Here is a 16,720-nt window from a genome sequence, read left to right on the forward strand (position 1 = left end):
CAAAGGATAATGGGGCTGTTTCTCATTTACTTTTGTTGAATGCATCATATGCAATATGTCTAGCAATATGTGCTGACAAATCTCACTAATAGTGATGTAATTCGGGTTATAGCTATGTCCCGCCCATTCTAGTCATGCTAATATAAGAGTGATTAAAAGAGCTGCCTGAGAGTGTGGTATGAACAGATATAGAGGATAGTGTCGGACCTCACTGTGCACAGAAATGATGCTGGAGCAGGTCGTGCTGTTAGCAGCCGTCACAGTTTTGGGATTGCTGGAACAAGGTAATTACCACATGATTGTAGATGGTCAATCAAATCGATATTTGTCAGTTTTGACTTTCATATGCTCAGAGAAACAGATTGCACTGTATGATGAAACGCGCTGGTGTCCTACATTAAAGTTATAGCTCGCGCTAGAATGGAGATAAAAATATCATACTGTAAAATTGACCGTAATTGTATCAGTGAGTGTTGCTGTAGTATATGTGAAAGTTGGACTTTAGAGGAGAGAATGATCAGTAGAGTTATAAATCATGTTAGAAAGCCCAGCAAACAGTGGCTGTTTAAAAATAATAATAATAATACACTGAGTTTTAGGCTTGATCGAAGAAAAAAAATCGAAATGCACTCTGTACGATTTCCTAAACTACTACTAGGATGTACGCATTTTAAAATAATATATGTATTGAAATTAGTTGGACAAATTCATTTTGAGCGGTTCTCACGCTTTTTCTGTAATAAAATGTTTATCCAAAACTAAAAATTCTGTCATTTACTCCCCTCGCGTCGTGGATGTAGGATGTAGCATGAGCAAGAACACCTAAAATGCACGTGTAGATTCAGTCGAGTGATAAAGTTTACCCTCTTCAACTTAATGCTGCTGAACTGAATTTATGGAGCAAACTATTTGCTAAAATAACCATAACATTAACAGCACCGCTGAAATACAAGCGCGCGGTTCTGTCCGTCAGATGCGCGTGAAAGCTGTGTTACTATAACAAACACTGCCTGTTGTTGTTTTTTTCAGAATCATCATTGGCTGGTACACAAAAATAGGTTACATAAAAGTTTTTACCTAAAAATGAAGATAAGGTAAAGGTGTGAATAATTACATTTTAGACACATTGTCAGTAATTTTACCAATGAAAATAAAGCCCTTGGAGAACCGTTGTGCGTCTTTGATCAACACACAGCGGTGTTTCATTAATAAATCCACGTTTTTAAATGAATCGAGTGAATCAATGATTCAGTGAACTATTCATAAAGGCAGTCACTTGCTTCGTTTCTGAATGAATCAGCTGTTTGAACGAATCGATTGAATGAATGACTCACTTAAGACAGGGATTTTCCGCCACCTACTGGCGCATTTAATTTTATATTCAGAGTATCGTTTCTTTTTCAAATAATTTCATATTTCACTATTTGTTTGTATTTTTTTATGTTGAATTAAAATATTTCTTTCTAAAGCTACTTATATTTCAGATACCTTTTTGTAATGTCTATTCAGTGTTTTTTTTTTCTAAATTAACACAATGATAACTTATCTTTAATAATAACTTTATCTTTAATCGGCACATGTACATGTTAATTAATTAATCTCATTAATTTGAGATTCATTTGATTAATTGATCGGCACATTATGTAATTACATACATAATGTGTTCTGCCCTCCCCGATGGTCACTGCGTAATTCGCACCCTGGGGTGATGGATATATTTTTAATGAAAAACCAAACATCCAGATTAAGAACAGTATATTTTGCAATGTGTGTTAGTAATTTCTTTACCTTCACAATCCGTCTGATCTGATGGAAGTGTGTTTACCGTCCTGTCAGCGTACTTCTCTCTGAAGGTGATCTACGCGCGGAGAAAGCACTCGGTCTCTCCGCCTGCCACCACCGGACCTCCGGAGTTTGAGAGGGTCTTTCGAGCCCAGTAAGTCAGGCATCTGTCAACTGAATCAACTTCACTGAGAGGAATGTAGATCTCGACAGGTTTAGTCTCATTTGTCATATTCTTGCTTTACCAGAGCAAACTGTTCAGAGTATTTCCCCCTGTTCGTCTTCTCGCTTTGGCTGGCTGGAGTTTTCTTCAGTCAAGGTGAGTTTCCCTGAACTGAAAAAACCCAAGAATTATCAGGTAGACTGATGGCAGTTCAACTTTGTGCTCACAGAACATATGAATTAATCTTGATAAAATGCAGAGACCACACTTTTATAGTTTGTGGTATTAATAAGTCACGGTCAAGCAGCTTGATGTGCTCACAAATATCAGTCAAACCAACATTTATTCAAACATTTCTCACATCAGTTTATTCGCTAGAAAATGGTAATAAAATAAGCTATGACAAGAACTCAGAGTTAAACTGTGTCAAAACAAATTCATCTTGATAATGTCAGATAACTTTGATAGAAAGGTATGTAATGAATTCAGCTGTTAAATTTAAGTACACAATACGATAATACCAATTTAGGTCAACCAGTTACCAAGCAATGTTTAATTTTGTTCAGTCTGTGGTGTAAAAAGGTCGCATTAGCAATTAAAGAAAAGCACTTACCCTGTGTCCCAATGTGCATACTATCCACCCTATCTGCCCTAAATAGTATTGAAAATTACTTTCTCATAGAATTTAGAATGGATAGTATGCCCACTGGGACGCAGGCAAACATGGTCAGGTCAACGTGTCTGAATAATGTTTGCTCCCAAATTTTTATCAATTTTACTGGTAGTCCACTGTATGATGAATTTCTGGGTATAATACCGTTTACTTTATTTTGCTATCCTCACAGGACAACTATAGTGTCCTGCACCCACTAGTAAAAAAAATATCAAAAGTTATATCTGGTCTCTGAATAATTTTTGGTTTGACTGTACATTCTGCTACTGGTGCAAGCACAGAAACACACTTGATTTATTTGCAGAAAAAGAGAGCATCTAGAATGTTACATTCGAAAGAATAAAAATGCCAAGATGTTCCTTCTGGTCTGTTTGGATGGGTTTATCATGGTTTTTGGGCACTTGAGAGACGTCAAACTGGTAGAGCAGCAAAATAGCTTGGCTGTGTTGAGCGAGCATCTAAACCAGAGACGTGTACAAAGGGGAACTTTCCCTCGTGAGGACTGTATAAATAATATATCTGCCTTGCTTTGGTTAGCTATATTTAGTCTATCTAGATTAAATGGCAAAAAAAAAAAAACTCTCACATCTGACATCTCACACCTCTGATTTGCATGTAAACAAAAAATCCCTGGAAAACGTTTTATGCAAAACACTATGCCTGTTCTGTTGCTGTTGTGTTCTTCAAAAACACCTCCATTCAGACCTAAAGGAATAAATGTAAGCCTAAATTAAGGTGGTGATCAATATTAGGTTAAGTCAAGCATCACAATTACAGTTACTTGGGTTTAGTGATATGAACAAACCACTCGCACAGAAAATGACATGATGATTTTCTTGCTCTCTAGCATTGGCAGTGATGTTCGGGCTGCTGTACCTTTATGGACGGTATCTGTACTTCCACGGCTATGTGGAGTCTGCTCAGGGCAGGTGAGTGATCCAGCACTGTAGTTATGTTCATGTTTGCCCAGTCGTGCTGCTGACCCCTTACTGTCCGCTGGCAGACTGGAGCCGCTGTACTTCAGTGCAAAGATGCAGTGGATGCTGATCGCTCTGGCCGGGCTGGGGGTCGTCTGCACCATGACACAGGCCTATCTGGGACTGGACCTGCTGCACTCCTTTAGTCATGTTCTGGGCCTGACCGAACACACATGAAGGATCTGGACGCAGGTCTGCAGGAAGCTGAGGACAGGGAAAGCTTTAGCACCTGCAATGGAATAGGTGACAAAACCACAAAAATATGTATATTTTTCTCCTCTAAAGAAAGATTTATATCAAATGTATTTATATAAAAAATGAATACAGGCTACTATTGATTGCTCCAGGAAAGACTCAAAGAGTGTGAGTTCATCTGCAGTGTACTCATGCAAAACCATCAGTTATTCAAATGTTTGCTTCAAATGTTTAATAACTGCATAGAAACCATTACTGTTAGTATTTTCAAATAGCTAAAATTAGTTTACTTAGTATATTATTACGTTTATATTTCAACTAGAGGCTTTTAACTGATTTTTGTGTTGACAGTCGACCAATGGACATAAATACGGATCTCACAGGAGAATTCTGTCTTGTTTACCACCATTTATTTTTTCAAGTGATGCATTAGGTGCTTTTGATCAATTTGATATTGTTTGACTAGATAAAGCATTTTATGCATCCTAAATACAGTTAAAATGTTTCACTTTTGGAATAAATTTACAAAAATTACAACTCGACTGGAAATACATTAATGCTAGAAATATCTTTATTGTAGAAAAAATATATTTTTTTCAAAAACCACAAAGAGACACTTCTATTTATATATATATCATTTCCAAGAGTCATTAAGTTTTCATTTCTAAATAAGCATTTTTATAATATTTTCTGTTAACTGGTAATGTGTAAATGTATGCATTTCTAATCTATACACATTTATAAAATTCACGAGACTTTAAGATTTATATCAAATGTATTTATATAAAAAATGAATACAGGCTACTATTGATTGCTCCAGGAAAGACTCAAAGAGTGTGAGTTCATCTGCAGTGTACTCATGCAAACCCATCAGTTATTCAAATGTTTGCTTCAAATAGAAACCATTACTGTTAGTATTTTCAAATAGCTAAAATTAGTTTACTTAGTATATTATTACGTTTATATTTCAACTAGAGGCTTTTAACTGATTTTTGTGTTGACAGTCGACCAATGGACATAAATACGGATCTCACAGGAGAATTCTGTCTTGTTTACCACCATTTATTTTTTCAAGTGATGCATTAGGTGCTTTTGATCAATTTGATATTGTTTGACTAGATAAAGCATTTTATGCATCCTAAATACAGTTAAAATGTTTCACTTTTGGAATAAATTTACAAAAATTACAACTCGACTGGAAATACATTAATGCTAGAAATATCTTTATTGTAGAAAAAATATATTTTTTTCAAAAACCACAAAGAGACACTTCTATTTATATATATATCATTTCCAAGAGTCATTAAGTTTTCATTTCTAAATAAGCATTTTTATAATATTTTCTGTTAACTGGTAATGTGTAAATGTATGCATTTCTAATCTATACACATTTATAAAATTCACGAGACTTTGCATAAAAATGTCAAATTCCTAAAATGTTTGTCTGAATTGTTCGACATCCAATCTGTGTGTGTGTGGTGTTTTGTATTTTTGGACACTAGGAGGCGCTAGAACTTTGCAGATCAGTGCCATTGAAGACTGTGAATTCTTTCTATGCTGAATTGTTCGACATCCAATCTGTGTGTGTGGTGTTTTGTATTTTTGGACACTAGGAGGCGCTAGAACTTTGCAGATCAGTGCCATTGAAGACTGTGAATTCGTTCTATTTCTCTTTCTTATGCATTTCCAGTTGTTCTTATCTGACTTATATGCTGATGAAATGCTGAAACTTATTTTCATTTTCCAGGACATTTTATCTCACCAGTAGCTGTAATAAGCATTAACACACTGGAGGCTTCGCTGTTTAGAGGTGATAAATGTGTATGAAATCTTGTAGTGATATCTATCAGTGAGCAAAAAAAAACAACATTTAAAATGAAATTCTTCAGTCAAACAAATAAATGTAGATTCCTTGGTCGTGCTCTTAAAAGAATTATTGTTATACCCCTCAAAATTTATAATACAAATTCTTCCAGTTTGTATTGGAACCCAATGGCAAAGTCAGCAACTGCATGTGCTGCTCAAATTAGATCTGCATTCAAAAGCTTCAGCTGGAACGGATGTTGACATGTGTTCAGAAAGCTTGAGATGGAGGTAATAGTGAACATGTGTCTGTTATTAGGAGAAACTGAAGGAAATAAAGGCTTTCATGTGACATAAAAGAGAGAGCAGTGTGCTGCACATCTGTGTGATTTTGCCACTGTCTAAAGCAGCTAAATGAAACCATGTGGCATCATGCTGTAAACCCTTCATATGTATAAAGTGTGCTGAGGGTTCTGCAATATTACCACAGAGATATGATTTACTTCTTTTTTTTTATACAACAGTGGTGTCATGAGCATCTAGATCCACCAGTCACATGTTGACACTACTGCAGTCTGCTGTACTGTACCACATGTGATTTTTTAAATATGTCTCACATTTTATTATTGGCATGTTACATTTATGCATTTATGAATAATAGCTAAAAGCAAAGCAGCATTCTGTATTAGCTGCAGCTGTCTAATGGTCTTTTTAGGGAGGGTGAGGACACAATAGTTGGGTGAACTAACCCTTTAAAACCACTGATAGGCAGTAATAACTGCATAATTTTAAATACCTGTGTGTTAGTGACTCACATGTCATAAATGCTGAATTAAAAAGCTTATACATATTTATCTGAATCAAAAAATTTGATTAGTTTAGATTTCAAGATGAATTAAGATCTTATTTGATTCATTATTAATATCATGATGCAGCAAACATACACTATTATTTATTTATTAGTTATAAATATGAATAACCTGTATAATAAAGTGTACTGGAGACATTACAGTAATGAGCCTAAACATAAACACCCTGAAATCTCACTATAATAATCAGTTTTTGCTTCATAATGAAATAAAAATAGCTTTAATTTAAATAAATATGAATATCTACTAAGCATTTGTAACGTGAGTTAAAAAGGCTCACTATTGGGCAGATATTAGCAGTCACCAAGTGACTTTTAATACATTTACAATAATGTGACCAGATTTCTTGCCTTCTATATACTTTATAATTAATAATTATTATGATGTTTGCGGGTCAAACTGACCCTAACTGGTTTTAATACAATCACACTATAAATAGGAAAATAGTAACCATTGCAAATAGCAAACAAATCAAAACAGTATTTTAACAAAAACACATGACAAAATTTAAAAAAAGAAATATCTAAATCTGCATATTTTTCATCATTTGTCCTTGTGTGTTTACGTCATATCACAATATTATTAGTGAACAAAGAATTAGTAAATAGGAATTAGTATTATTAGTAAATAAAGAAAAGAAGGTCAGTGGAAGATGCTTGAAGCAACAATAACGGAACATTCAACTGAAAAGCGTTATAATAAAACACGGTTGGTTTTGCAGTGTGTTTGCATGCTCTTCTGAACATGATATTAAAGTATTGCCCATGTATGAGTGAATTTTTAGAGCTGGTTTATTAAAAACACCTTTTTTTTGATAGGTTAAATAAAGGTCTGATCCATGTGTTTAGCTGCTGCAACTTTTCATCAGAATACATAGCTACTTTTTAATTTCTGTCAATAATGAATTTCCTTGATAATAGTTACTGCATCTATCAGCAGGTTGTCAGCCAAACCCTGAAGGATCTCACAGGACATGCCAAAATGACAGCACATTAAAAAGTGGAAATGATTAATTTGATTCTGAAAATTTTGCCAGTTAAACTGAACTCATCTAACCTAACAACATCTGAACAGCTGAATGAATTGCTCATATACATTGTTTAATTTGAAACTCCTCTTGCTCATTTAGTGCTAAAATAGTTGCATTAAAACGTAACTCTGGAAACTCAGAGGTTTATTGATATAAACATTCACACGTCAAGCAGGAAATACTGATGTTTTAACAACGTTGTACATGTACAGTTCAGCTCAGCATGTGATTTACTGTGAACAACACTGAGAGATGCTCGTGCTGATGTTTGACATCTGTTAATGAGACTGTTAGCGATAGAAGAGCAGCACGGCGGATTGAGTGAGATGTTTAGACGCTTGCTCCAGAGCGGTGAAGTCTCCACACTGCTGACGGTCCGAGAAAAATCCTCCTCCACCAATGCAATACTGCAAAACACACTTACATCAGTCTGATGGCTTTGTAATGTGATTTGTTTAGACTAAAAAAACCACTGACAGATGCATGACTTACATGTTGAGGATTGCATTCAATAGGTTTAACTCCAGAGCACATGGCCACGGCTGCTTGATCGGCGTTAAACACTCTGAAGGTGATGAAGCCGGACTCAAACTCCTCTGAGATAAACAGAACAAACACGGTTTGTACCTAGTATTTCTGCATATGCATGAATGTCTCTAATGCAATATAGAGCGCAATACTTCCAACAGATGGTCCATATAAGTTTGCAGTTGAATCTTTGTCTCCAGTATCGTACACCACCGGACTGCTGGGTCCCATATCGCTCTTACACTGTCCTGCTCCAAACTTCACGGGGTATTTCTGTTCAAATAGTAATTTTTCAATCATTTTTAATGAAAGTGTTCAATTTCAAGTTTCATTTTTTGTAGTTTTATAAAAGTAAAAAAAAAAACGTATGCATCTGTTTTTTGTGAAACAAGTTTTGATCATTAGAATATTTAATACTTTACTTAAAGCCTTATGCATCTTAAGGTGTAACAATGAATAGATAAGTATTATAATGCATTATAACTGTGGTTACAATTATTCTTGTGATCATACAATGCATTATAAAGTGCATTACAAGGCGTAATTAGTGCATTAAAACAACTTTTATAATGCATTATATAATGATAGCTATTGCATTTTTGCTGTTTTCTGATTTGTGTCACTGTCATCCAGTCCAACTGTCCACAAGATACTAGATAATTTCTTGTCATTGATCAGTGATGTTTTTTTTATATATTTCAGTTTACTGAGACTGTATAAGTAGCCTATCTGCACTTTTATTTCAGTATGCACATCCTCTTTAAAGTAGAAGTACATGTGTGCATGTTGAATTTGATGTAAGTTGATTTGTGTCACTGTCATCCAGTCCAACTGTCCACAAGATACTAGATAATTTCTTGTCATTGATCAGTGATTTTTTTTTATATATTTCAGTTTACTGAGACTGTATAAGTAGCCTATCTGCACTTTTATTTCAGTATGCACATCCTCTTTAAAGTAGAAGTACATGTGTGCATGTTGAATTTGATGTAAGGATCGTGTGTTTCACCTTGAATAAGTGGTAAAGGTTTCCACCATGCTCTGTGAGGAACTGGCTGTCTGTATGATAGCGCAGGATAGCAGAAGACGTCCAGCTCTTCAGCTGCTCATTATTGGGAACATGCCACACTGACACGTCTTGTGCAGAGATGTCGTAGTACCCAGGATTCTGTGGGATATGACTGGGTCGTCAGATTTAAGGCATTATTATCCTCTCAGTGGTGGGCTGAGGTTTTGTGTGGTAATGTACCTTGTAGTCGTCACTAGTAGAGGCCTCCGCGCTGCCGAATGTAACAGTGTTGGCCCACGTTCCGTCTCCTTCAGGCAGGTTTTGGTCGTTTCCCTGCTGGCTCGACCAGCGATCACCAAGAGAGCACTTCCCTTTGATGTTGTTCTCGTGGACACTGGCCACCAGAGTCCAGCCACCGCCGGCTGTGGTCATGTCACAGAAAGCCTGGTAGTATGTACCGCTCTCTGTTGTCAGGATGTACATGCCATCTGAGGAGAAACAGACCCCAGAAGAACTTGACTGAAAGCTTGCTAATGTCCTTACTTTTTGACATATTTTATAATAATAACAATATGGATTTATGTATGTATGCATTTATATTTTTTATATTTATTTATTTTGTTAAAAAGCTGTTTCCAACATTGATAATAATAAGAAATGTTTCTTGAGCAGCTAATCAGCATATTAGAATGATTGATGATGACACTGAAGACTGGAGTAATGATGCTGAAAATACAGCTTTGATCACAGAAATAAATTACATATTCAAATATATTCAAATAAGAAACAGTTATCTTAAATTGAAATAATATTTCACCATATTACTCTTTTTACTGTATTTTTTTAATCAAATGATTGCAGCCTTGTTGAGCATAAGAGACTTCTTTCGAAAACGGAAAAATCTTGATTAGGCTATTCCAAACTTTTGACCGGAACTTGTCTCCAAACCTAATTTCAAGCATTGAAGCACAAGCTTTTAGATCAAAAAGTTTTTATAAATTCAGTGTGTCTAAACATTCGATTGGTGCTGTGTTTGCATTTTCAGGATGGCTTTAAAAAGAAAACTTTGAATAAAACCTAACTCATGAAACTTCCAGAGAGCTTACCCTGCGAAGCGCCGTGTTTCTCTTTGATATCCAGGCAGCTGCGAGCGAGGGTCCTCAACCTAGCATGATACTTGCCTAATTCTGGGTTTATGTAGGTGCCATTTATGATAATTGGCTTTGGGGTGACAGCTCCCACAACACCCACCACTGCAGACAACAAGACAGATAAACTGAAACAACTCTCTCTCAGAAATGACTAGTAAATTTCACAAATAATTGCAAAGAAATGGCACAAGTGTGAAGTAAAAAAGACTGAAATTGTATTTTCTTGTAAAACGTACTCTACTTTGATTTATTTGCAACTTCAACATTTAGTAGCTAATAATGTGTGTTCACATTAAAATCCACATAAATTAGCATATCAGTATTCATAATCATAGCCCACTTACTTGTGTGCCTTAACTGCAAAAGACACATCAGGAAGAAAATGAAGCGCAGCATGGCTCTGAGTCTGATGAAGATTTCTCTCTTCTGTTCAGCTTTTATCTCCCAGCTGAGCTTATATCTGGAGTAAAACTGACTTATTGTGCAACATTGTGTCAGCGTGTAATCATTAAACATGCAGTCAACCCAGGGCTGGACTTGAATCAGGGAAATGCCCATTACTGAAACACCAATACATTATCATGTGCTCTGTTTACTTTTTCAGCAACTTATCAGCGATGTTATGGAACATTACATCCATATTTTTGTTCTTGGCATGTGCTTTTTCCACAACAAATTACGGGAATATGCATGTATTTGTGAAAGTGATGAATGCAGTGGATTGTGGGTAGCAGGGGTCTGAGCCACTGGCCAAAAACAGTGTATTGAATCGATTCTGAAAATGCGAAAAATGGTCTTGTGACTTTATACACCCTAATTTTTTCACTGAATTGAATGGTAAAAATAAAAGGTAATCTAATGGTGACATCTAAAAAAACAAAAATATTAACATCACTGAACAACCTACATTCATTCATACCAAGAAAACACAATTTTATGGTTTAAATCAGGTAAAAAAAATAGCTCTTTCATAGTAACAGTTGCAGGTTACCACATTTTTTATACTTTGAATGTTTCTTTTTCATGCTAGCTGTTGCCTTTGTTCTTTATTTAGCTTTTTTTCACCCCTTGCACATGTCCAGTGTGCACAATGATACATTTTTCATCAGAAACAATTAACTCACCTCCTTCCTCCATGACGAACATGACATTCGCTTGCACAAGTCTTGTAAACACGCTGTGCCATAAATGCCCACCAAGTAAACCAAACCAAGGCCAATGTCCACTCAAATGTTACTGTCTGCCCATTTGTTTCAATATGTTTTATTTTAGGCATTTCCCAATTGCTGATAATGACAGTAATGTGCTAAATTCCCAAAAACAGTGTCTTATCATTCCCATAAAGTGTTTTGGGGAATTTAACTCATCACAGACAATATTAATAGTTGGGCAATGCAGTTTGTGAAATATTTGGAAATCATTTAAAATTGTACAGTTATTAACTGTAAAAAAGAGCCTATTTCCATTATTATTATTATTATTATTCTACCTAGTCTGCTTTGATCACAGAACAATTATTATTATTATTCACTTAAATAATTGACTGTTTAAAAAGGATAATTTGACACTCATTTGAATCAAAGTACTGTAACTAATGCATTGACAGCACTGATACATGAACCAGCCATTGCTCTTTCTTTGCATCTTTCTAAAGTTTTTCACAGAAAGATAAAATGATCCAATTAAAGATGGTTTATTGGAATTTATTCATGTGCACTATGAACTGATTTGAGTAAAGTCAGAATTTGATTCTGTATAGTTGATGACAGAACAGGAGTTTTGCATGTGGTCGAAATATTGTTGAAAATGGTGTTTCAGTGTTTTCTTCTCTCTTTAATAAACCAACATAAGCTTATTAGCTCTGTCTTTTAATTCTCTCTTTGGTGATCTTGCGTCCTGCCCCTTGTCCTAAAATGAACATCTAGTTCAGTAGATCAGCTGCATCCTGCCCTGAAACACCCCCCACTCTCCCCCACACCACCATATCTCTGTTTATGGATCAGCCGAGGCAGATTTGTCTCAAGGCTCTGTGCTCAGGATGAGGTGTGAATCATGTCAGAGGTGGAGTGTTTAAGAGGCTGTGCTCTTGTCTCGACAGGCTCCTGAACACACAAAGTGTCAGTCTCTCGTCATCCTCAGAGGAGACGTGAAGGTCAGCAGATAACACACTTACCTTTCAAGAGCTCGCCTACTTATATAATCTTCGAAAGATGGTAAAGCAGGTTTGGCTCAATTAACTGTATTAAACAACATTCTCCCAAACAGTTTTCTTAACTCGAGGGGCTTGTTGCAGTTGGGCACATGAGTGCTTACAGAACTCAGATTATAAAGAGCGAAGTGCAGGTTTACTGTGCTTATCGCTTGTAAAATAAAACTGTATTGTAAAGCAGGGCATAATCATTTACATTCATTCTTTCATCACAAATGGCAGCCATTGACTTCCATAGTATTTTTTTTGTACTGTTTTATACTTCCTTAGTATGAAAGTCAATGGCTACCGTATCTTCTTTTGTGTTCAGCAGAAGAAAGAAAAGAAACTCATACAGGTTTGGAACAAGTGCACTCTCAGAAAAAAAGGTACAAAAGCTGTCGCTGGGGTGGTAGCTTTTCAAAAGGTACAAATATACACATATATATGTATAATATAATATAAATAATACAAACATTTCGGTGCTAAAATGTACATTTTTGGTACTAATATGGGTAAATAAGGTACAAAGGTGTACCTTTTGAAAAAGTACTGCCCCAGTGACAGCTTTTGTACTTTTTTTCTGAGAGTGTGGAAGGTGAATTTAATAATAATAATTTCTGGGTGAAATATCTTTAAGGCATCAGTAAACTGTGACTTTCATCCTTGCTTTAGATTTACTGTTAGATTGTGTCTCTCTCTATCTTCATCTTAATGTTTTCTGCCTTCTCATTTATATATGTGACCCTGGAGCACAAAACCAGTCATAAATAGCACGGGTATATTTGTAGCAATAGCCATAAATCTCAATTTCAAAAAATTGACCCTAATGACTGCTTTAGTGGTCCAGGGTTTTCGTGAATGGCTGAAGACTCATTCTAGTGTGAAAACACCACTTTCTCTGCCAAAAGTATGAATAACACAGTAGCGTTCATTCTGAAGCAAATGCAAATTGTGCATCAAATGCATCTTGTTTTCAGAGCTGTTTAAAAAAAAACTCTGAAACAATGAATGGATATGAAAGAACGCAAAAGAGACAGACTATAATATCTTGTCAAATTAGTGCTTAGCTGTTTAGGAGGCATAAAGAGTCTCTAATGTGCCCTGCAGCCCATATTTCCACACACATGCAGACGCCGATGGTTGAAACCTGCTCTTTCTATTTCAGTCTAATTTAATGTTTTTTTATCATTCCCCTGTTCTTTTGCCCTCAACCTTTCAGTCTCAAAAGATCTCGCTCCTGTCTTATCTTTATCTCTTCAGTCCTGCTAGACTATCTCCCTCTGAGATGAGACTTTGTGATATGGTTCAACAGAATTTGGGATTGTTGCTGTATGTCTTTTGTTTGCGAGACAAAGTGCTTGACAGGACAGCTTGTTTGTCAGATGGACATAGTTTGTTCAAATATCCATCTGGAGATAAGAGGCTGTCGTCTGTCAGGAATGTGTTGTGAGATTGTTCGGCTTTCTTTCCAGCCCTCAGATGAGACAAACGGACCTCAAGCCAGTGAAACTTCTGTTTATGTGCGTCTTCACCATTTCCTCTCCGTCTGCTGAAAACATCAACAACAAGCAGCAGTTCATCTCTGCCGGCTGCTTCTTCTGCTACAGGTAACAACTCTTTCAGTAATTTAGTGGGTACAGGATCTAACAGACATGTTGTTGGTTTAGATGCAGTGATAAGTTTATTTAGCTCTTCCTGTCCTATAATTGTAAAGCACTGCAGTTAGTTTGTTCAAATATCCATCTGGAGATAAGAGGCTGTCGTCTGTCAGGAATGTGTTGTGAGATTGTTCGGCATTCCTTCCAGCCCTCAGATGAGGCAAACTGACCTCAAGCCAGTGAAACTTCTGTTTATGTGCGTCTTCCCCATTTCCTCTCCGTCTGCTGAAAACATCAACAACAAGCAGCAGTTCATCTCTGCCGGCTGCTTTACTGTGTCACCGTCTATTGTTTAAGCAGTACAATGATGTTTAGATCCCTCATCCTACTGTGATAAGGGAAGGTGGAGGTAGTGGAAATGGGAAGGGGGAAACCCGGGCACTGGGGGAGGTCAGTGTGAAACGCACACACAGAGTGTGTCGGGACTGTGGTCTAATTTAATTCACATATTGACTCTGTGTTGAAGAAAACCTCAGCAAAGCAATGTGGCAGCCAGATACAGGATATTCCGGGACTTTTGGTTTTCTGCTTTTCATTTGGAAAACCTCACAAATAATTGCATTATATTTTTTGTACACATGCATGTGTGTGATGCATGAGTGAGGAAGATATGCTTCACTATCTATCCTTTTTACCGTTTAGCTTTGATGCTTCTCACCATTTAACTTCATTAAATTATTGAAAAATATATCCATATTAATGAATCTTATGAAACCTTTCAAGAACATGCCCAGGTCATATTTCACCCCAAAAAACAAAAGTGAAAAAAAAAAAAATTCAAGTCTTTAAAAGATTTAGATTTAATCTTTTTAAAAATAAATAAGTTTAATATGATTCATGCACAACGTTTCAAGTCTTAAAACTATAGCTTCATGTGAGGAACAGTGAGCTGATGCTTTTTTGCATTGAAACATACAATTTCACTTAATGGTTTAAAATGGGTTTCTTGACTTTCTTTTTTAAGGTGAAACATGATGTGGACATGTTCTTCAATTATTTGTGGTGTCTGTTTCTTTTAAAATGAAACAAAATACACATAAAATCTCAATCTATATCCTTTGTGAACTGCAGAAAGAGAGTGAAGGGGAGAAAGTAAATGGAGAGAAAAGAAATAAGGGAACATGATTAGACAAACTGATGGTCAGTATTTGTTCCAGATGGAGTTAATTAGAAAATGGAGAGAGGATTATGTGTGAAGGCCAAGCCTGTTTATTTTAGAGATAGACACCAATCACATGGAGTGACCTCTGACCCCTGAGAAACACATGCACACTAGCTCTTAGAGGAGGAAAACTCCCTACTGCCCAATTCACCAGCATTAGACCCAACTTAAATGTGCACTCAAGAGTTAAGGCCTCTGATCTCCCCCCCCGCTGTCTCTGAACAGCACAGGGGACAGGGCTGCAGTAACATGTCACGTCACCTCTGTTATCATGCAGCTCTGTGTTATCACTCTGGGAAAAGCTTTTATTGGCTTGCAGGTAATGGGATAGTTTGTGTTAGGAGACCGCCATGTAGAGGGGAAGTGGGGGTCTGCACTTTTCCCCATTCACCATCCTCTTTTTATTGGCCACAAGCCTTCAATAACATATATTATCCTCTTGCTTGTATAACCAAAACCATTGGGAATAGTTGAAATTATATATAAGCATTTATGTTAATGCTAACACGTTTCTACTAACAATTAAAAACTTTTTTTTTTTTGTACATTTATTTAGATGAATGTTCATTCATAATACTTTAACTGACCTTAATTTCTACTTAAAATATTAAAAATATATTGGCTTATGAAAACGGGGAATGTATCTGTTTGTACCACTAGTATAACTGTCAATTTATTTAATCAGAACCTTTTTCTTTTCATCATAAATTATATGCAGCATAACAATTTGAGTAAAAGATGTACTAAAAAATAAACATAAATATCAGCAGTTTTATCAGCAGTTTTGTTATAAATGCTTGTTGAATACTGATGGCCATTTCAGAAAAACATGAGATGCTTCAAATTGAAACAAAATGCAGTTTTACATCAGCACCCTCAGAGTTCAGCTCCAGGCCTTGTTTTTGTTTTCAGGGCCCCTAAAGGTCTCATCTTAGGTTTGCTTCAACTCTGATGACAGATGCCATAGACCATGACTCTTACTGTGTTTATTTAGACAGTTTGGAAAAGGAGTCAGATGTGTGAAGAGCTGGAGGCAGTGAATGAAAGAAGTGGGATCACGTTTCATTAAAAGCACAGCCTCATTTCTTCTAAATCCGCTCCTTGCTACAGACGGGTGGAGTTAAGCAGCACTGTACACTCCTCCCTCACTATCTGTTATTGGCTCTCAGGCCATTCCCCCTGAATGTGCCGTCCCAGCCCCCTAGGTTCCTCAGCTCCTCACTTTAATGCTGACTGGAGTCCTGGGCCGGGAAGCAGCAGCTGTGTGTGAGTGAGTAGAGCTGTAGAATAACATTGATTTGGCTAAGGGAGATGATAACTTTATTTATAAACTAGAATGGTCTGGAATTATACTTTTATAAAAGTGATTTAGTTGTCTGAATAGCGATCATAATTTTCCATGGGTGTTTACTGTTTAATTATTGTGGTGAGGTATGTCTGTTGATATCAGTAAATCTCAATGTTAATATAGGCTAACACTACTATAACGTTATAGCTGTGAAACTTTGTGATGACAATTATCATATTCC

General features: G+C 36.2%; 2 protein-coding genes across 3 annotated transcripts; one reads left to right on the plus strand and one right to left on the minus strand.

Annotated features, from left to right (window-relative positions):
• The first annotated feature begins 190 nt into the window (after positions 1-190).
• On the plus strand, positions 191-4,020 carry LOC107722431 (leukotriene C4 synthase-like). Its single transcript, XM_016530791.1, has 5 exons — positions 191-284; positions 1,837-1,936; positions 2,031-2,101; positions 3,466-3,547; positions 3,622-4,020. The coding sequence occupies exons 1-5, from the start codon at positions 224-226 to the stop codon at positions 3,770-3,772; spliced, it is 465 nt and encodes a 154-aa protein (XP_016386277.1). The 5' UTR covers positions 191-223; the 3' UTR covers positions 3,773-4,020.
• Positions 4,021-7,619: 3,599 nt separating this feature from the next.
• Positions 7,620-10,637, minus strand: LOC107722441 (intelectin-1a-like). 2 transcript variants are annotated; one of them, XM_016530800.1, is made up of 7 exons: positions 10,530-10,637; positions 10,136-10,284; positions 9,270-9,517; positions 9,030-9,188; positions 8,173-8,293; positions 7,985-8,088; positions 7,620-7,899 (listed from the first exon to the last, which is right to left on the minus strand). In XM_016530800.1, exons 1-7 carry the CDS (start codon positions 10,574-10,576, stop codon positions 7,783-7,785), a joined length of 945 nt encoding a protein of 314 aa, XP_016386286.1. In that variant the 5' UTR covers positions 10,577-10,637; the 3' UTR covers positions 7,620-7,782. The 2 variants fall into 2 exon arrangements, with proteins under 2 accessions (XP_016386286.1, XP_016386285.1); XM_016530799.1 differs by having other exon boundaries at positions 10,136-10,282; positions 10,525-10,637.
• Between the last annotated feature and the right edge of the window lie 6,083 nt (positions 10,638-16,720).

Source organism: Sinocyclocheilus rhinocerous, unplaced genomic scaffold (assembly GCF_001515625.1).
Source record: "Sinocyclocheilus rhinocerous isolate Xijiao unplaced genomic scaffold, SAMN03320098_v1.1 scaffold1656, whole genome shotgun sequence".
In the NCBI taxonomy this organism is placed as follows: Eukaryota; Metazoa; Chordata; class Actinopteri; order Cypriniformes; family Cyprinidae; genus Sinocyclocheilus; species Sinocyclocheilus rhinocerous.